The sequence below is a fragment of the Toxorhynchites rutilus genome, chromosome 2 (assembly GCF_029784135.1).
Source record: "Toxorhynchites rutilus septentrionalis strain SRP chromosome 2, ASM2978413v1, whole genome shotgun sequence".
Classification (NCBI taxonomy): domain Eukaryota; kingdom Metazoa; phylum Arthropoda; class Insecta; order Diptera; family Culicidae; genus Toxorhynchites; species Toxorhynchites rutilus.
Window position 1 is genome coordinate 211,196,513 of NC_073745.1, and position 22,868 is coordinate 211,219,380.

General features: G+C 39.3%; 1 protein-coding gene across 1 annotated transcript; it reads left to right on the forward strand.

Annotated features, from left to right (window-relative positions):
* The first annotated feature begins 1,887 nt into the window (after window positions 1-1,887).
* LOC129764217 (rab5 GDP/GTP exchange factor) lies at window positions 1,888-20,615 on the forward strand. The gene is made up of 4 exons (XM_055763079.1): window positions 1,888-2,219; window positions 2,292-3,034; window positions 3,098-3,562; window positions 19,599-20,615. The coding sequence occupies exons 1-4, from the start codon at window positions 2,078-2,080 to the stop codon at window positions 20,502-20,504; spliced, it is 2,256 nt and encodes a 751-aa protein (XP_055619054.1). The 5' UTR covers window positions 1,888-2,077; the 3' UTR covers window positions 20,505-20,615.
* Window positions 20,616-22,868: the final 2,253 nt, after the last annotated feature.

A 22,868-nucleotide genomic window follows, 5' to 3' on the forward strand; every position in this document is an offset into this window, starting at 1 on the left:
GACCCGAGGAAAAATGTGCGAATTCGAAATCGTTGAAATATGTAGTACAGTAAGGCCAGGCGCAAATTGAGACGCGTATAGCGCGAGTAGCTTGACGCGATATAGCGCCTGTTTTTGTGGCTATACCCAGCAAACATTAAATCGCATAACAAGCGTATATATAACATCATATGCCCTAAAATTTGGTTGGCATATAATGCGCCTAACTGGCATATGCATGCAAAAGTGGAGGCCATATACATACATGGCAAATGCTTACCGAATTTGTTTGGATGAATATGCAACTTTGACCGGATATAATAGCGATTATGTTGGAATTGAATTGCGATCTAATATGAATATATTCATCTGTGTGTATGTGTACATAGGTGTGCGTTTGTTTCTTTTGAAGGAATATTCATTTCTATTTGAGAGAACACAATTTCATTAATTTAATTTGAATGAAATATCGAATGAATTTATTCGTACATTTATTTATTCATATGACGTCTTCAGTTGCAATAGCCATTTCTATCAATAAATATTTTTTCTTCGAAAAATGACAGCTGATGCACACATAATAGTATCCGACTCGACAAACAGTGTACCATGTGATAACCGTGTTTGGCATTCCCTCCGAATAGCTGTATTTGGTCAAATAGAATTATGTCAAATTTTTGACAAAAACAAATAGGCCACAACCATAATTACGGTTGTAAAATATTTTTGTCAAACATGAAATTTGTACTAAATTTTGACAAATTTTTTTCTGACCTCCGGTCAAACAGTGTACGCCTTAAGATCGATAATTTCAGAGCTGGCAAATTTCTATGGCGAAGTTTCGGGAAGCGAGCTTTTGCTAGTGATACCAAAATTCTGCCGTTTGAATGCCGCTAAAATTAACCTCGACGATAGTAATAATTTATTGGCCTGCTTTGGATGTGTTACAGTTTATCCTGAAATGAGACCACGAAATTGACTTGTGACCAATTTTGTCGAACTTGGTGAATGTACAGTAATTTACATTTAATGCGACACGCCGAGGCACCACTCAGTGTCGCATTGGAGGCGACTTTGACCTGTAATTGGACATGAGAGTGGTACAGTTTCGACGTATGATGGCGAATTTTGATGTGGGCCATAATTTGGGCCCCAAACTCGATGTTTACAAAAATCTCCAAATAGAGGTAAAAATGTTCAATTAAACGTGTAGCATTACAGGTCTGTCCAATTAGATAAATGTCGCATTAAATATAAATTACTGTACACGACATAAACGTGTGAAGAGTTAATTACAAAGAGTGTGCTGCTTAATATGCTTAATATCATTTTTTTTTTTTTTTTTATTTAAATCGTTTATTTTTACAGGCTCAGTTACATAGGTTTAAAGGAGCCGAACTCCTTACTGTATTGTTACTAGTATATATATACATTTTTCCTTAATTCTAATGTTAATAATATAGGAAACCGATTACTCGCGGTCAACTCGAGTTTAGAAGGGTGACATATTTTCTTCAGGAAAAGGAGGGGATATGAGGATATGTTGACATTGATCACACTCACACTCTCAATCACACTCATCACACTCAATTCTTAAACCTATCTTATATCTAATATGTATTTACATTTCATCTTATTCTTAAGAAGGGATCCGATCTCTCACAAAGGAAAAGGAAAAGGAAAAACTAAGGGTATAAGGACAATCACACACGAAGTTCGATAGCTTTAAGGAATACATATATTTGGGACATGTAATCAAGGTCTAACCGAGCCAACACGTCTCTCACCGGCACATTGGGCTGCCTTCCTCGGGCCTTAATATCATTCCCAATAACAAATTTTGTTCTTTATGGAACAGAATAAACTGGCAGCACTTTTTCTTGTTTTCATTATTCATAATTTTTGATGTTGTCATTTTGTCAATAACAGCTGTATGTGTTTCGCTGTAATCGATTTCTCCGTCAGTGATTTTCGAAGTTAATGTTTATTGTTTGAAAAATTTGTCTTGGAACACTATGATGATGATATTGTAAATTATCTGTATAGGAAAAACTTCAGCTGATCGTGTTAGCCGAATTTGTAGGAGTAGAGCAGAAATATGTTCTCCATCAAAACACCCCGTATCCAGCAGAAGGATCTCCAGTGTCTCAATGGCTGCGGATTCTACGGAAATGCTCAGTGGGATGGGCTCTGTTCGAAATGTTATCGCGAACGCACGATAAAGGAGCGACACATCAAGCGTAAGCAATCACCCCAAAGTTCATCCGATAGTGAATAATTTTCATAACAATGGGTGCGATTTCGTTTTCTAGAATATCGCCACGTCAAACATGGAAACCAATCATCATCTGGGAGGAAACATGACCCACATATTTTCCATTCTGGACACCATTCACAACAACAGGTGGAATCCGCTCATGCCAAAGCTGGCCAATCGTTGAAGGTGGCACCGGTGGTTCCCAAAGATGAAGATAAGAAAAAGAAGCGCAATCTGATGGATTTGTTGAAGAAGACCGCTTCCTCGAAAGAGACGGATAAATCGTCCCGACAGCACCATCAGCATCAGCGTCGGCAGCCCATGGACAAACTTGAGCAAGAATATCATGAAGCACTGAAGGCACTGAAGATTGAAGATTCGATGAAGCGAGAATTGAAATATTTCATTGAAATTTTGGACCAAAAAATTCGCAAAAAGCATAACGATTGCAGCATTGAAGAAATTTCGGAAATCGTACACAATGGTTACACCAAGTTCCAGGAGTACATGAACGTTGAAAATACCAAATTTGCTAATGTGTCTCAGGAGACCAAGGAACAGGTGTTGGATTTCTTCGAGAAATGCATTATGACGATTAATCACGGTCGATTGTTCTCACCCCCGTCAACAACGGATGAGGAGAAAGATTCACAGATACAGAAACGCATCCGACAGCTGAATTGGATTAATGCAAAACACTTGGTTTGTAGCATCGACGAGGTGAACTCCGAGGTACGGGATCTGGTTTATACGGCCATCACGGAACTGGTTTCGATGGACTCTTTTCCGTCGCCTCAGGTAGATAATGGTGTCACAGAGTTGGAATTCAAAACGAGCATTTCATTTAACGTTTTTTTGCAGGAGAAACTAGAATGCATCATCCGGTGTTGTCGAAATATTTTCAGTCTTTTGAAACAGTCGGTCGGGGGACCGGCCAGTGCCGATGAGTTTCTACCAGCACTGATCTTCGTTGTGCTCAAAGCCAATCCCGTTCGATTGCATAGCAACATCAATTACATTACCCGGTTTAGCAATGCCTCGCGGCTAATGAGCGGCGAGGGTGGATACTATTTCACCAATCTGTGTTGTGCCATATCCTTTATTGAAAATTTAACCTCGGAGTCGTTGTCGATGTCGGTGGACGAATTCAACGGTTTGATGAATGGCGAAAAGACGGGACCTTCGGCATGGGAAAGCGCTCTGATGGCATGCGAGAGTTTGCATCTGATTTCGGAGAACATGAAAACGATGAAGAATCTTGGCGCACGAAATGAGGAAATTCTGAAAAACATTGAGGTGCTAAACGGTGATATTACGGATATGAATGTGAGTATTTCACATACTACAGTAAACATTCACTAACTGGGCGAAAAGAGAAGACCACTTATCGACATTCGCGTGTTAACTGGTCCGGCATGTTAAACGTCAAATAAAATCGAGGGAAACTTCAATGAATTGTTTGATTCGCTTAGTTCCTGTAATTGGATAAATAAAAGGATTCCAATGGAAGTTTCGCATTGAGTGCGACAACAGGTATGACATATGATTTGAGAAAATTGTTTTTCTGTAGTTTAATCAATGTTTTTGTCGTGCGAAAATAATGTCAACTTTCATAACATTTAAAATTACATTCGAATGCCCCTCACAGCAAATCTTCCATTTGAATATGGCGTCGATTGTTTACGAAATTGTGCTTTTTAACTGGTCCAAGGACCAGTTAACGTTCGCCCAGTTAAATAGCAGACCAGTTAAACCAGGACCAGTTAGCGAACGATTACTGTATTTGGTTTTGACGTAGAACTACGCCTTACATTAGGGTGCCAAATCAGAAAACAGATCACGTTTTCATGAAATAAAGTTAACGTTAATAACTATATTTGCCGCGAACGGATTTTGGCGATTTACATACCAAACGAATCGGAAATTCCCTGAGATTTGTTTGATATGCTACACATTACAATCCTCTGGTGTATAAATGTTTAAATTTCATGATAACTATAAGCGTTTCCATTTTCTCATACATGTGCTCTGCTGATTTGCGAGCTTATCTACCCGTGCCGTCAATAACGAGCAATTTATAGACGAGTAACGAAGGGGAAATCGTAATGGTGGGTTTAGACTAGTGATATATTCATGTGAAGAAATATGATGAGATTTATAGAAATCGCATCAACCGTTTGCATCAAACTGACATCCGCGTTGACGGCATTGAGCTTCGTATTACGGAATGGGGGAGTAGGCATGACAATATGGGTTGCAGAAGAAATGAACACACTTTAATAAATCAAAATTATGAATGAATTTTTTTTTCCAAATCAAATTAGTACTCTATGTAAATGAAAATCACTTGCTCGCAAGTAGTGAAAAAATATCGTACAGAAATTGTGTCTAAAGCGGTCCATAGACGTTCAATATTATTGAGCAATGTGGGTTGCCCAGTATTTTAACGGTGACCCCTAGACGATCAATATTATTGTAGAGTAGCTGAGTCTCGTATGGGAATTTGCGATCTGTTCGCTAAGCATTTCTCCAGCGTATTTAAAGCGAATTTCATCACGGATCAAGCCATGGGCCTGGCACTGGAGAATGTACCCGTAATTGAGATGGGAAATTTCACATTTACAGAGCAAAGCGTTCTTGACGCGATTCGCAGATTGAAATCTTCTTCGGCCGTTGGACGTGATGGAATTCCACCGATCGTTTTTAAAAATTGTGCTGAGGCTATTGCTGCTCCGTTGTCAATCATCATCATCAACAAGTCACTATCAGAGGGAAAGTTTCCGGAGAAATGGAAAGCATCAGTGATGTTTCCTATCCATCAAAAAGGTGATAAACGTGACGTGTCTACGTATCGTGGCATAACGTGGCAGAGTATGCGCTGGGTCTAAGCTATTCGAGATACTTGTTGGTGGCGTGCTTTTCAATGCCGTCAAATCATACATCTCGCCTGATCAATATGGTTTCTTCAAAGGAAGGTCGATTAACACGAATCTGGTGGATTTTTCATCGTATTGCGTCAGAGCAATTGAGAATGGTGTACAAATCGACACTGTTTACACTGACCTGAAGACTGCCTTTGACCGTATGGATCATCAATTGCTGATTGCTAAGATGAAGCGATTAGGTTCATTGTTCACACTTCAGTGGATGGCTGAGTTCCTACTTAGTCAACAGGCCACTCACCATGAAGCTCGGATCATCGCAGTCCTATACATTTACGAATTATTCTGGAGTTCCACAAGGAAGCAACCTGGGACCGTTATTGTTTTCGATATTTTTCAATGATGTGTGCTTGCTCATCCCACCAGGTTGTCGAATTCTGTATGCGGATGATCTCAAGCTCTACTTAACAGTTAGATCCACTGATGATGGTAAGGAACTGCAGCGACTTATTAATCAATTTGAAAGCTGGTGTTATTGTAATCGTCTGACCATCAGCGTCCAGAAATGTTTTGTCATCACCTTCACACGAAAAATATCTCCAATTCACTGGGTTTACGACATTGGTGGATGCCAGATCGAGAGAGCCAGCGTTGTAAAGGACCTTGGAGTTCATCTCGATTCACAGCTCACATTCAGAGATCATTACTCTAACATAATTAATAAGGCGAACAGGAACTTAGGTTTCATAATGAGAGCTGCAAACAACTTTCGAGATCCTTACTGTCTCCGATCGCTTTACTACGCCCTTGTTCGATCTGTCCTCCTGGAGACGGCTTCAGTGGTATGGAGTCCATATGTGCACGTGTGGGTAAAAAGAATTGAAGCTGTTCAATCTCGATTCATTAAATTTGCATTGAAATTTCTACCATGGATTAACTCGGCTGACCTACCACCGTATAAAGACCGTTGCCGTCTGCTTGGGATAGAAACTCTGCATCAAGGACGTAGCTCGGCAAAAGCTTTATTTGTCGCCAAAGTACTACTGGGACATACGGACTCCTCCCACATTCTTGAACAGTTTAATTTAAACGCACCGACTTTGGTCCTACGATCAAGGGAATTTCTGCGACTAGAATTCAGACAAACCGAGTACGGAAGAAATGATCCCATGACTCGGCCACCCAAAACATAACATCCCTAATGTTGATTCACTTAACCATATCATAGAACTCTCCTTGGCATCCAAGAAGTCACGCATAAGCTTTTGATTGAAGTTGGTCTTGGCCAGGGATGGCCAAACGGTAGTCCGTGGTCTCTCGATCTCCCGCGTAGGTATTCCTAGGCGCCCGCCATTTGGTATAGGATAGTGTCACCTCCAAACGTAATGAATTAGATATCCCTTCATATTTTGCTGCGATCATTTTGTAAGGTATTCATGCTGAACTGAATAAAAATGATAGTTGTAAGAGTAGATATTTCTTCATTAAATTTTCCATTTTAATATTTTCTTCCAGATTGTTAGTTATTTTATATAGGGTTGGGGAAAAAGAAATGTCGTATTTCTGATGGAAATTTGACGCTTTATTTAACATACTTAAAATTATCCAATTTAAGTCAAATATGCGCCGTTTTGTTCGTAAACTTATTGCCATTTAGAAGCCAACTTCATTATTCCCCCCTTATAAACATCACCCTCCCCCCTCCCTATTTGAAAAATCGCAGACAGTCAGTTTTCGCAATCCTTTTTTGATGCCAACTTAGTATCACCAAGAGCGTTTTGCATGGACCGGAAGAGATGATAATCACTTGGAGCCAGGTCCGGACTATACGGTGGGTGCAATAGGACATCCCATCCGAGCTCCCGTAGCTTCTGGCGGGTCATCAAAGATGTGTGAGACCGAGCGTTGTCCTGATGGAAAACAACACCATTCCTATTGATCATTTCTGGTCAATCGCCTGCTTCAAACGGTCAAGCTGCTCACAGTACAGAACCGAGTTGAGGATCTGGCCATTTAACTTTTTTTTTCTTTATTTTTGAGACTTTCAGCCTCCTGGGCTGGTTCGTCTCAGCGGATCTGGCCATAGTTGAGCAGCTCATATTGAATGATTCCCTTCCAATCCCACCAAACACACAGCAAAACCTTCCTGGTCGTCAATCCGGGCTTGGCGATGGTTTGGGCCGGCTCACCGCGCTTCGACCACGACTTTTTTCGCTTTAGGTTGTCGTACGTGATCCACTTTTCATCACCAGTCACCATCTTCTTCAAAAATGGGTCGAGTTCGTTCCGTTTCAGCAGTGCATCGCAGGCGTTGATTCGGTCTAAAAGATTTTTTTGCGTCAACTCGTTCCAAACGGTTCCAAACGGTTTTATGGTCTATACGCAGTTCCTGACCAATCGAGCGAGTGCTCACATGCCGGTCTACATGGATGATTCCAACGATTTTATCGGTTTCCACCACGTTTGGCCTACCAGTACGGGGTGTATCTTCGACAGCCACTACACCAGAACGAAATCGATCAAACCAACGCTGTGCTGTGCGAATTGTTACAGTATCGGGTCCATAAACTACATGAATTTTTTCGGCCGCCTTCGTTGCAGTTTTACCTCGCAGGTAGTAAAACGTAAAATATGGCGAATTTCTTGCTTGGTGGGTTCCATCTTTGACGCGCTATAACTTGAGACTGAAAAGGACAATCACACCACTGTCAAAAAAACACTTGTAGCACAGATTGTCGTCTTTAAATAGCCATATAGTATGACCCGATGCGATAAGTACAACACAAGATATGTTTAAGTGTTGCCATATATTGACAATATACGACATTTCTTTTTCCTCAACCCAATATTTATACATCAACCATAACTTGAAAAAAATCAACAAATTATCATTAGGAACAATTTCAACAATGGCAGACCATTTGTTAAATGATCAATTCAAAATTCTGGAAACATCCGGTATAAGGTATCGAAAACCAAAAAAAAACTATATTTTTGAAGAAAACTTCTCCTTTGAAGACTGCGAATGCGAGTTTTAACGAAGTTTTGTTAGTTTTATTCCAAAGCCTTGATGAGTAATGTGAATTAATTTTGTACATACAGTCATACTAGAACAACAGTCATGAATAGAACAACAGTGATGAATGAGAAACTAGAAAATTCTAAAATTAGAAAAATCCTATCATACGCTCGACCAAAAATTAGAGGAACAGAGTGCGAGGTAAAAAAATATCAAGTGATTTTTGACATGATGTATCTTCGTGGAAAAAGGGCATATAGATGGATTAAAGCTTCAACTTTCAAGTGTTAGAATATTTTATACACATATTTTTATTTGTGTACGTGAAGTTGACAACAAATCGGGAAGAAATAAAAATCGATTATTTTTTTGTTTCTATTGAAGTTTTTGTGGATTATCACAATGTACTAAAACTATTTTCAATTTCCAATTTCTCTCAAAGATCAAATCTTCAAATCTTTCAATCAGCATAAGTTATCCATTTCAACTTCACATACTTCAAACCCCGTTAGCTTACCCATTTGTATAATTTCATACTTCCGCAAATGGCATATTAAAAATAATCAGTGACGAAGCGACAGTAACATACATGTTTACTGTGTCGCCCAAATATTGAAAGTTTAACTAGAACACTTGTGTTCACAAGCGTAGGAGTTAATTACTAGGTCAACTCATTTACGCGTGCGCAGCAAACTTCATAGAACGCTCAGCGCATTTTGCAAGCACGTTTTTATTTATTTATGATTTCGCAAATGGCGTACCACTCGCGCGTTTGATTGTATAACTATATTTTGTTTACCATTCATTTCTCCTGATTGGATGGACAGTAAATAAAAAGCTTCTAAGACAACTCCCATTTTCTTCTGCCATATATTTTTGAATTGTAGTACTAGTATTAAGGAATGAAAAAAGAGTTAATAAATTGACAACAAGAGACAGTCACAGCCACAGTGAAACCGAGTCTGAATCTTGAAGTTGAAAAGCAAGAGTCGTGCGGGACTCTTGCTACCCAAAGCGCAGTAGTTTCAATATATTCGTGCCCTAATATTCCAAATAGCGTGTTCTAAATAGTTATTCTAAACAACAATCTAAATAGTGACAGAGATGGCCAAAGATTACTAAACACAATTTTTGCCAAACAAATCGATAGCAAATCAAATTATGATCGCACCGCAAATCGAATGGCATTTTTAAAAACTTCAATAAATCCTATACAGGGTAAATTCATTGCTTTGTCAAAAAATTTATTGAAATTTTTCGCATTGATTTAAGAAAAATGCCACAAACAGGTTTTGTAGTGTTTCACGAAATCAACTAAAATTATGCAAATATTTTCGAATGTTCGCAGGCAAATTTTTAGCCTAATGTATTCTAAAAACCCACGTGAACGTTTCATTTTGATACGCTCAGCTGTTTTTTCTCAGCCAATTTTTCAAAGCTTGGAGTAAATTGGAGGAGCACTTCATCGTAAATCGTAACGCAGAACACTCTGCTTACTTTCGGAATGAACAATCCGTAACTTTCGTTCGAGATCTTTGGTTTTTTTGACGTAGGACTACGTCTAACCTTTCAATATAGGGGCCCATTTCAATATTTCAGTGTGAAAAAGTGTTCAGTTTTTGAACGCTAATACCTCCTTAATTAATGATTGGATTTTGGTTCCAAATACACACATTGATAGGAAATATCGTCAGAAATTGTTTATATGCTACACATTACGGTTTTTCAGCTCATATAAAGTTCAAATTGATGAAAAATTGGAAGAAAGAATTCCCTACTTTCCCATACATTTTGTCTGCGCTCCCGCAGCGAACAGCTATTCATTACAAGCAACCACGGGTACGGGCGAAACGTATGGACAAGGTATACGAGAGAAACAAAAAAGAGATTATAAATAAATATAGGCGGTCGCTACAACATTAACTATATGGCTACACTGAGAGGAATAAAATATAACGAATTTTTTGGTAAATACTACCAATCTATAGTCATTTTCGACCGTACTAATAAACACATATGTCAAGCAGAACCATGATTCGGAAGCCCAATATCGGCTACATTTTCTCGCCGAAAATGCACGTATCAGAATTATATCCTTATTATACCTCCGTATTGCCTTATGGGAACAATGAAAATGGTTAATACGCGCTTTTCTCACCAGTTTTCAGATATGACAATATCCAAGCTTACTAATGTTATCGAGTAAAATATACTCATCTCTGGTAGGGATGCGGGTTTGTTGACAATATGTACAAAAAATTTGTACATTCTACTAATTTTGCATTACCAAATGTATTTAGTAGTTTTTGACCGAGGATTTTTCTAAGGGTATATAAAGTGAGCGATGGTGGGCCACATTCTATCGGACGCCAAGCAGGAAAGACGCTATCTTGAAATTGACTTTTAGCATAAGAGATTGCTGCATTTGCCGGGGATGTATGCGGTTCGATACCGCAAGAGTGAGAGACAGGAGTTTCAGTGGGATGTGGATCAGGAGAGCAATCGAAGTGTGTTAAAAGCGGTGGAAGCGTCGCGCCGGGTGACTGAGTGGCTAATCGCACTCGATTTGATAGAATGCTGGAGTTTTGAAACGGTTTTATTTAGCTGTGACATATTTGTATGTTTGTATGTAACATGTTTGTCTATGGCGCTGTATCACATTAATTGAAATTTGACCCCTTTCCTGTTGACCGGTTGATCTAAAATTTGGAACACACCTTTATCTCTGCAGTCATTATAAAACTGCATATTTCATGATATTGAAAATCCAAGATGGCGACCGCTACAAAATGGTGGATTACATATTTTTTCAAAGCCCCATCAATATGGGTATCAAATGAAGGACTTGACTAGTAGAACACAGTTATTCATGAGGAGTGCAAAGCCCAATTATATCACGATACCAGACGGTAGATTCCTATTACGATATGCTTGCCATCAAGTATGTGTTCGTTGCCGGCTGAACAATAACCCCTGCAACATTTGCACGACAAATTTTGATTTTTTCGTATTTGAATCTAAACGTTTGAGTGTTTGCTGAGTGCTGAGGTTTTATTTTATCCTTTGATTTTTTTTTCTGTAATTTTGTACATGAAAAGTTGATCATTCTGGGATCTGTGCTCCATGATATTCGAATAATGGACACCCCTTGGTGTAGTCCTACGTCTCTCCGGTTATGTCCCCGACATTACCCACCCGTCTTTTTTTGCTTCTTTAAAGATTTTGTGGACTAACACAATTTTTTGCTGACCAACAGCAATCTAATTAATGTTATCAACTAGCTTTCATTTTGTTTCTAAGGCGTTCCTGTAAGACCTTTCAATACAGATATATTTCTGTTTGAATAAAAAAATATCCTGTCGTCTTTGATGATGAGTAATAATCGATTCGAAAAGATTCTATTGATTTTCATTATACAAAAATTTGCTCGGTGTGATAGTTATAAGGATCGAATCGACTATTCGATTCAAGTTACATAATAGGGGTCAATATTTCCATAGATATACTTTTGGGTAATTGCGGAATATAAATCATTTTGGGTTTATTTTTATGGAAAAAAATGCTTCATAAAAAATCACACTGCTTTAAAAAAAAATCCGTAAAAATCAACGATATTCATTGATGAGTCTTTACAGGAAATAAAGTATTACTTATCATTTATTTAGTAACCGATAATTTTTATTTTATAGAATAATATTCATTCGACAGTATTCGTTGAATATTCATTAGTATGACCTATGTTTTTCCATTAATGAACCCTGTTATACTCGAGCAAACGGTCTCACAGATCGAAAATCAATTGATTTGAAGAGGCTGAACAAAATGAATATTAAAACTGAAGGTTGAAGAAAAAATATGTTTAACTTAATTTTATCTTTTTTTAATTTTAAATAAATGCCAATAATTCTTCAAAATACACGATAGCAACAATAAAAAAAACACGCCGTGCGCGAGTATACCTTACACACACGAGTATACCTTACACACGACGTGCACCCTTCACCAGGCATCTCCAACCAAGTTTGCTTCCCATACTTCTGCAATTCCTCTGTCATTTTCGATCTGTCCATGCGACAAAAAATCCATGGAATCCCAGATCACCTACGCTCCGATTCTATTCCGCCGATATTTTCGGCAGAATATGGGAAAGTTAGATCTGATAAAATGTTCTTTACAGACGGTTCATTCATAAACGGGTCCACTGGCTTCGGCATCTTCAATGAAAATTCCAGTGCCTCTTTCAAACTCAAATATCCTTGTTCCGTGTATGTCGCTGAACTGGGTGCGATATATTACGCATTAGGGATCATTGAAACATTGCCCATCGACCACTATTTTATTTTTTCAGACAGTCTCAGCTCAATAGAGGCAATCCGCTCAATGAAAGTTGATAAACGCTCATCTTATTTCCTAACAAGAATAAGACAACTATTGAGTGTTTTGGTCGAAAAATTATTCAAGATTACCTTAGCATGGGTTCCCTCTCATTGCTCGATTCCGGGGAATGAGAAAGCGGACTCGCTAGCTAAGGTGGGCGCTTTAGAAGGCACACTTTTTGAAAGGCAAATTGCTTATAATGAATTTTTCCACATTCCTCGTCAGTATACGCTCGTAAGTTGACAGCGCATGTGGAGTGGTGATGAGTTCGGTCGTTGGTTACACACGATTATCCCTAAGGTCTCGACGAGTGCATGGTTCAAGGGATTGAATGTAGGTCGTGATTTCATTCGCGTGATATCTCGGCTTATGTCCAATCACTACAACCTAAACGCGCATCTCTATCGCATTGGGCTCGCAGCAAACAATCTTTGTGATTGTGGCGATGGCTACCACGACATCGAGCATGTTGTCTGGTCGTGTATCCGGTTCCATGCTGCTCGCTCTCAGCTCTCTAGAGCACTGAGAGCACAAGGCAGACAATCGGATATCCCCGTCCGGGATATCTTAGGTAGCCGTGATCCTGATCTTCTGCTTCATCTATACCTGTTCCTCAGAAACGCCGATGTCAACGTTTAATGATGTTTCCTTCGTTGTGTCCCCGTTTCATATCCCTCCTATCCGATCGATAAACTTTTACTTAGTCGCGGCAATACATACACACACTCTTTACAGATGCACGGGCCAAAGGTTGTGCAGTCCACTGATCATTCAACAAGAGCCAAAGGTTGTACCGCTCATAACAACTCTACACGAGCTGATGATTGCGCCGGCTAGTGACCATTCTATCCTGGATTCCTCGAGTCGAGAAAGACGCACCACGCTAGATATGGGGTACAGACTAGGGGGGCGTTGCTGATTAATGGTCAGCTGCATCCCAATAGCAGGTATCCCGTGTCGGGCACACGTACAGAGCATCGAAGACTGCAACATACCAATTATGAGAACACTTGTAATACTAACATCGAGCCAATCGCGAGTAATCGGTTACATATTACTAACATAGTTGTAAGCAAACATTGTCGAAATATTGAACTCCCGGCCCCGTTGAGCTGACGCCATATGAGCCTTAATAAAAATATATATTTTGGATAAAAAAAAAAAAATATATGAATCCTGGCAGCTGATCGGAAGCAAAAACTGCCATATTCTAATACTGATAATATCGTTGTTTTGTACAACTGAATGAGGTCTCCTGGATGGGCACCCCACCATGTTCCGGTAATTGTTTGGAGAAAGTTGATTCTTTGCTGGAATTTCTGTTTCAAATACGCAATGTGTCTCCCCCAGGTACACTTAGAATCAAAATATACACCCAGGTATTTGAAAAACATAGAGTGTTGGATCGTTTTGCCGGATAGGTGAAGCTGGAATTGGGCGGGTTCGTGCTTCCTAGAAAAAACGACCATTTCAGTTTTCTCCGTAGAGAATTCGATACCCAGCTTGAGGGCCCACGTGAACAGATTGTTCAGGGTATCTTGCAACGACTTTTGCAGAACGACGGGATTAGTACCCGTGATGGAAATAACTCCATCGTCTGCAAGTTGTCTCAGCGTGCAGTCTCTAGTTAGACAATCATCCATATTATTGACGTAAAAACTGTACAAGAGGGGGCTTAGGCAGGAGCCTTGTGGTAGGCCCATAAAACTGTAACGAGAAGATTTCGAGTTGCCATGAGAGAAAATCATGTTCTTTTCTGACAGTAAATTGTACAGGAAATTATTGAGAATTGGTGAAAGTCCACGATTATGAAGCTTCTCTGAGAGAATTTCCATGGAAACTGAATCAAATGCCCCTTTGATATCGAGAAAAACGGAAGCCATTTGTTCTTTGCGAGCAAATGCGATTTGGATTTCAGAAGATAGCAGCGCAAGACAATCATTTGTCCCTTTACCTCGGCGGAAGCCAAACTGCGTATTTGACAGCAAATTGTTCGTTTCGACCCACTTGTCCAAACGAAGTAGAATCATTTTCTCTAACAATTTACGAATACAGGATAATATTGCAATCGGCCTATACGAGTTGTGATCGCAAGCCGGCTTGTTGGGTTTCCGTATGGCTATCACTCTCACTTGTCTCCAGTCATGCGGGACAATATTCAGCTCCAGAAACTTGTTGAACAAGTTCAGCACACGCTGTTTTGCCAAGTCGGGAAGATTCTTCAACAAGTTGAATTTAATCTTGTCCGACCCCGGAGCTGAATTGTTACATGAGAGAAGGGCAATTGAGAATTCCACCATCGAAAAATTCCCATAATCGCTTTGAAGTGGAATGTCGCATACGACGTATTGTGCAGGAACAGTGTCGGGGCAAACCTTCTTTGCAAAGTTAAAAATCCAACGGTCAGAGTATTCCTCACTTTCGTTTGTATGGTTCCAGCCACGCATTTTCCTAGCCGTATTCCAAAGAGTGCTCATAGCGGTCTCCCTTGACAAACCATTGACGAACTTCCGCCAATATCCACGCTTTTTTGCTTTAATCAAACCTTTTAGTTTGGCTTCTAGAGCTTGGTACTCTAGAAACCATTCCACTAATCCAGTTTTCCTGAATTTTTTGAAAGCGGATGATTTTTCAAGGTAGACCTTTGAACATTCCTTGTCCCACCAAAGTGATGGAGGACGACGTCGGAGAGAGGTAGCCAGCACACGTTTCTTTTGAGCTTGAAGTGCGCTTTCGTAAATCAAACTCGATATAAAGTTATACTCTTCGAGTGGAGGAAGTTCATGCATTGAAACAATTGCTTCAGATATTATTTCCGCAAATGTTCTCCAGTCAATATTCTTCGTGAGGTCATACGAAATATTGACTGACTCACGAAAGCTTGATTCATTAGCGATCGATAAAATTATTGGTAGGTGATCACTACCGTGGGGATCTTGGATTACCTTCCACATGCAATCCAGGGATAACGAAGAAGAGCATAGAGATATGTCTAGCATGCTTGCCCGTGCAGGAGGGTTGGCTATTCTGGTTGCTTCCCCAGTATTCAAAACTGTCAATTTGAAGTTGTCACACAGATCATAAATCAAAGTGGCACGGTTGTCAAAGTGGCACGGTCATAAATCAAAGTGGCACGGTGATTATCCGGAGTGAAAAAAAATCAACATTCCGGATAATCGAGTCCGACTTGTATTTCATAACATTCTCAAAAAATCACCATTATAATAGAACATTATTGTCAGACACAATTTTAGTTTTATATTATTTCACAAGTCGCGAGAAAACGTATTACTCTATTACATAGAATACATATTCGGCACGAAAAAGTAAATTTTCATTTTATAAATGTGTTCATTTCATTCCCAAAATCCATTATAACATTCCTTTTCAAATGGTGCAACACGAAGTAAATGCCGTCAACGCAGATAGGAAAGACGAAACACTTGCAGCGTAAAACTTAATGAATGTAATGAACATGTAATACAGTATCAATATAGTTCACAAACTGTGCACAGTCATATTGATTTACTTCTGTGTAATTTTAAGATGGCTGCGGATTGGTTTGGCAATCTTGACTCAAGGCGCTTAGTATACTACCAGATGTATACTAAGCGCCTTGATTTACACCAGTTTGAGAGTTTGTTGCAAATTGCATTTGCGACTCGGACATGTATGGCGCTATTACTTACTGTGTGCCAGTATATAAATGCACTAAGCGTGCTCATGATAATAACGCGCGCATGAGATGTTTAGTTCAAAAGACCGCTAGTATCCAACTGACAGGATATTGAACAATATTGCCAACAGACGACACAATTTTATCCCGTTTGCCCAATATATTTTCAAAATTTTGAAAATAACACAATATATTTCACAATCTTCCAATATTGCCCATAGACGAACGATTATTTTGCACAAACCAAAACATTGAGCAATAATATTGAACGTCTATGGGCCGCTTAAAGATAATTTTATATTATAATGGTAAGTTTTGGTGAGAATATCTAAAAATTCATAGAAAATAGTTTAGATTGGGGTCAGAACAACGTACTTCTAGTAGGCAAATAACGCCAAGAAAAAAAAATCATACGAATTTAAGCAACTTGAAGCTGCCTTAGGTCCGACTAATCTGATAGAGAATAGCTGGCCTCATACAAACTAATGTCGTATCCAGATGTTGACACCATTCCGCCGTCAACGCGAATTGCATTAAGGTTCTGTGTTAGACAATTGTGTGGGGAATCATCAAGCTAGGCTATCGTCGGCTCACCAAGAAAATAAATTTTCTGGAATTTTGTCTGTGATTTGGTTTCGCATGATGGTAGCAAAACTCTCTTCACCAAAGATGACAGTTAAGCTAATCTAGACCGGCATATTAATAGAAAGGGCTTCTGTTGAGAAGAGCGCAAAACGGAGATACGTGTGTGTATATTTAGTTGGTTCAAGCCATCGATACATGGATATTTGTGTGCGTACATAACCCGTACGTAGGAATAGTACATCTTCGCTACGCTGAAACCCCATTTGTATCTGCTTCCGTGTGCATTTGTCACGATGCAACAATTTCCTAATTTTTTTATGCTATGATTGACGATTATTTGGTGGTGCAAATTATGCAGCCGTAATGATGAAGTAATGAATCTCTGCTGAGGCAAATATTCAGTCTTTTTCCAAGCAGTTAACACTGATTATTTTCCGTCATCTTAACCAATTTTAGGCCAAGCGTTCGAAAAATTGAACAGCTACTTTGTTAATTTTCCATGTTTTTGAAAAGCAACCATATGGTAATGTTTTTGCACCAAAAGATAGCTTAATTTATTAGCTACCACTTACCGTCAATTTCATTCAGTTTTGTATAACTTTATTGGGCAATAAATTCGATTTAAAGCAAGTATGTTTGGGAGGTGTTTTCAATTTCAATTAAAAAACTCAATAAAATACAAAAATGTGTGAACATTGGCCATAACGAACATTTTTTCCTGCTCAATCAACACCAACACATCTAACCTTCGCTGCGCATTTTGGTTTGTTTATTTTGGAAATTTTTTCATTCACTTTTGCATTTTCAATTGTGATTGTTTGCAAATATCGATTAATTTAGCAAATATTATTGAAAATCGGTATGATTTTTTGTCTGTAACAACCGGCCCGTAGAATTTCGTGTGTGGAGGAGCAGGAGAAAATAATCAGTATGCGTATCGAGGATTTTAATGAGATTGCTGGTGTGAATATTCTTCCGCCGAACAGAATAATAACCTCCCCACCCTCTATGCCATTGGTTTTTCGCAGCATTTTTGTACTTTGCAGGTTTTGGAAAATGTTCGTTTTCTCGGGAAATGGATAATTGGGGGAGAAATAATTCGTAAACGTTGACATTTCTCCACGGCCAACAATAAAAATAACAGCAATAGCTTTCGTCTGAAAGAAAAAAACTTAATAAGCCGATAATAAGTTAAAATTACATGTTATAAGAAATGTCACATCTCACCTTAGGTGAATTAATTTATGTTTATACTTAGGGATCTCCATCCTGCTGTGCGTGTTCGTCCAGTAATGTACAATTGTTGCATTTATGAGTACCATATATTTGTCATTTGCAGTGACTTTTATTTCGCAGTGTGATTGTACTTGCGAAGAAAAAAGTGCGGGTATGTAAGATGAGAAAAAAATAATTCTAGAAAATTGGGGTTTCTTTTGGTCAATAATCGAAGTGACACCAACGACAATCGTAAAAAAAAATATTTTTACAGCTTGGTCGTTAATGGGTAAAAGACTTCGTTGACATTGCATCAATGCATTAAACTGACGCTATGGCGAAGCAGGCGTTAAGGTTGTGCTCAAAAAAAACAATAATTGGGAAACACCAAGCATCTTGATTATCGTGCTGGAATGTTATGAGCAGGGTTGCCACATTTTATTCTGTAAAATTTTCTGAAAAAATCTGTATCGAAAAATTAAGGGAAAAAAATAAAATACAGGTTTATTAATTTTTTATTTTTCTTATTTATGGGTTGTTAAAGTCGTGTCAATACAACAAAATAACCATAAAAAGAATATGATTATGTTTATACATAGTTTGTTTATACATAACTTTGCCTTCAAATTCACCGTCAATTTCATCCATCAACCTCCTTAAGCCAATACATGGTTCTTTGCTTTCAAAATAGAGTCTATAATTGTGACTGCCAACCGATTTCCGGACTTTGTTTTGTTGGCATTGTAAAGCGAAAATATTGTAATTAAAAAAGTAAAGGATATCGGGGTTTTCGAAAAAAAATGTTGATGCCAAATGTCTTAAAATTGCATGGGTGGTTTTTCGAGGCAGTGAACATTTTGTATAGGGTAACTTTTTGAAAATTTAGGGTCGATATTTTCCCATACATTCAGTGGCACTCTATATGCATGCTCCCCCCTTGGGTCATTTTTCGATTTTCAAAAAACTCAAACTTTGACCGCTTTGCGCCACTCTCCCTTAAGTCCGATCGAGCTGATATTTGGCATAGGGTCGTAGGGTTTAAGGTATAGGGCATAGGGTTTTTCGAGGTGGTGAACATTTTGTATAGGGTAACTTTTTGAAAATTTAGGGTCGACTTTTTCCCATACATTCAGTGGCACTCTATATGCATGCTATGGCGAACGCTTGTTTGGCGCTTGGTTTACGTTGCGCGAACGATGCCTAATGGTGCTTGTGCCTCAAGTATATAATCGACTGTAGCCGAGTATATGTCAATTGCGAAAAGGCCACCGGAATAGCATTCGAGGTAAATTTTCAATGCATTGACATGAAATAAAGTGCGACATGCGATCAGCTAGTGTATTGTTCTGCGAAGGCAAGAATGAATCATCAATCAATTATCGTCAACTGATTCTACAATAAAAAGAACATTTCAGGGCGTTCAAACCATTATACTGAACAGTTATTTCTAAAATTTCACAGCATTATAAAATAATATCCGAAGTTCTAAACAAGCGACTTATATAAAATGACAGCGTAGTTCCACGTCAACAATGCGGTCGAATCTTGGACACAACCTCCTATATTTTTTTTTTCTTCAATTTTATCTAATCATGTCTTTATTCACAGGAGGAGATCAGCCGCAAGGTCGCCGAAGTTCTCGAACGCACTCCACTAGTTTTGAAGCCAATCCGCACGCCACGTCGATTGGAAAAACGCAACGCACAACTGTTCAATCCGGTCAGTGACCAGCAGACTTCCGAAGGGGGACATTTTAAATCAAATCTCGTAACCGCCATCAAAGTTGGAGAGGAGAATGGTTCAGACGAGAAACCGAAATCATCGGGTGAAACAAGCCAAATGCCGCAACAGACCAACATCGACGATCTGGTCAAGAATTTATCCGACAGTCTGGTGGCACCCCTTGTGTCGGTTGAGTGTGAAAAGGATCCACTCCTAGTTCCATCACCATACCTTGGAATGAGTGCCAGTAACTCTGCGGATTTGTTATCATCTTCACCGGTGTTCGATTATAACAAGGTTTTCGATACACAGTCTTTGGACGACATCGCCACTCCAGATGAGCTTGCCAGCAATTTTATCAAAGGAATCCGAAACATCAATTACGATTTCGATTTCTCCGATCACAGTGGCGACAATAGTGTTGCGGAAGAATTGGATGCTAGAGCATCCGTATCGGCGCCTCCCGTGAGCATGTATGACTTGGAAGAATTCGACCCGTTGATTACCAAGAATCGTGAGGAAAAACTATCTTCGCTTCCGCTTCAGAGCACCAGCGTCAACCCAACGCCCGCTGGCAATATTCTAGATGAGGATTCACCCCGAGCACTGTTGCTTGAGTCACCAATCAAGCCAATTATGGCCGAATATAAAGGCTTCTCTGTCCAAGGATGCAATATTCCCACAATTACCTGCGCCGCTGGCGATATGGGAGCTTTCAGCGTGTCGCCGAAAGGTCAACCACAGAAACAGCAACAACAATCCGACATAACGAACGGAGGAAGTCTGATTTGAACTGGATACTGGTGCGATATTTGTAGAATACATTTTATTTGTTGTTAATGATGTATTATATACATGTTGTCTCTCCTGTAACCATAGTCTGATTATAGTTCCACATACAAAGATTTTCATTTATATATTAGGCCGAAATTCTTTGATATTTGCAGGGTGTTCAATAAGTTCGAATACAACTTGCCATCGTTGTGTAGGTGCGCACCATGTGCATTCCGTGTATTGGTATTGGTGTCAGCTTTAACCTCATATTCGCGTTGACGGCGGAATGGTGTCGAAATCTGGATACGACATTAGTTTGTATGAGGCTAACTATTCTCTTTCAAATTAGTCGACCCTAAGGTAGTTTTTAATTGTTGAAATTTCTATGAAAAATTTGTCTTGCCGCTATTTATCTACTAGAAGTACGTTGTTTTGACCCCAATTTAAACTATTTTCTATGAAGTTTCAGATATTCTCACCAAAACTTACCATTATAATATAAAATAATCTTCAGACACAATTTTTGTATGATATTTTTTCACTACTTGCAAGCAAAAGTGGTTTTCATTTACATAGAGTACTAGTTTGATTTGAGAAAAATAATTTTCATTCATAATTTCTATTTTAATAGCGTGTTCATTTGTTCTGCAAACCCATATTGTCATGCCTACTCCCCTATTCCGTAATAAGAAGCTCAATGCCGTCACGGCGTGTATAAGCTAACCAACTCGCACGGTGTCGACTTAGGCGGCTCGCACACCGGAGCAATGAGCAACTAGCAACTGTCAACATGCAATAAGCAATATTATCACCAATGGATTTTTCCATTTAATCTTTGTTGATCTCGCACACCGACGCAATACGATATCGCTGTCGCCTTTACAGAGCAACACATGTCGCTAGCAACACGGCGTGTCGGTTGAATAGCAACTTATCGCTCATATTTTGACAAGTTTCGTACATTAAGGCGATTGTTTGCATAATGTCAGGGGTTTTTATTGCTCTGGTATGCGAAGAACAACAAAATATGTTTCCTGTTGCATATTGTGTACTGCAGTTTGCTAGTTGCTTATTGCTGCGGTGTGCGAGCCGCCTTACTGTCATTTGCTGTTTGTTTACCGCGCACAATGAAGGAGTACCGCGACGTCGTAATAAAGTTGTTTGCGATACGCGATATATTCGGCCCACGGAGTGAAGCGGAACTTCATCTATACCACCATCCGTCGGTACCGAAGACGGGTTTGGCAGCAGCCCTCAAGGTGGCGAGGGTGCGGGTTCTTCGAAAAATGAACCGTTCGATTCGGAAGACCGCAGCGGACCTGGATGTGTCGATCGGGACTGTTCACACCATCATGACGAAGAACCTTATACAAGCCGTACAAGAAACGCAAGGTTCACGGGGTAACGAAGCCTACAACGGAGAAGAGGCTGGACAGAGCCAAACGGATACTTTCGCGGCACGCAGGTCAGGAGCTCATGTTTTCTGATGAGAAACTCTCTGTCAGCCGCACAATGTCCAAAATGATCGGCTGTGGACGCCGACGTTGGCCAGCATTCGGCCAGTGATGTTTTGTTTTTGTCTTCCTCGGTACCGGCAGGTATCTCTGGAACCGATTGCAAATGTTTTGGCTGGCATTGATTCGTTGGTACTAGGTGCGTTGATGAATTTATCCTGAATTGGATGTTGTGGCTGGTGGTTTGGTGCTAACTCACCTGTGGCCCTGTGTTTCCTTTACCCTTCACATCATGTCAATCCAAACCTGTTATTTAAAAAAAAATCATTATTGTTTTGCAAGACATTTCAGCTTTAGCATATGGTATAGAAAGTGTGGTATAGTATAGCAATAAAAAAGAAAATTTCTGACAAAAGTAACACGTAATAATGTACGCTAGCAGGAATAAGCAATTTTTAGGTAGGAAATTCGGTTGATAGTAATTCAAAGAATATGATAGAATTTACTTACGAAATTATATGTATCGTAGAAGAAACGCTTACATTCTGCCATTCTGAACCTAGACGCATTGATGGTCTCAGTGCATTAAGCTCCTCACTGAAGTTCTCCCACTTTTCCTTAACCGGGATTCTATTTGAACTGCCTCCACAAAAACCTCGAGCAATGTTTACATTTGCGTTTATTGGTTCAACGAGTCGTTCAAACTGCTGGTGATTTGTCTGTCCATTCATTTTCAGCCACTGAAATATACACTGGAAGTATGTTCTGTATTGTAAATTGTAACATGATTTATATAAATAATGCTGGATTGTACACTTATCTTGTATAGACTATTCTGGCAGCACCGTAAAACAAATACTGATCAAAACAAACGAACTCATAGCAGCAAGCCTTAGGAATAAGGTGACGTATATTTCAAATCATCACG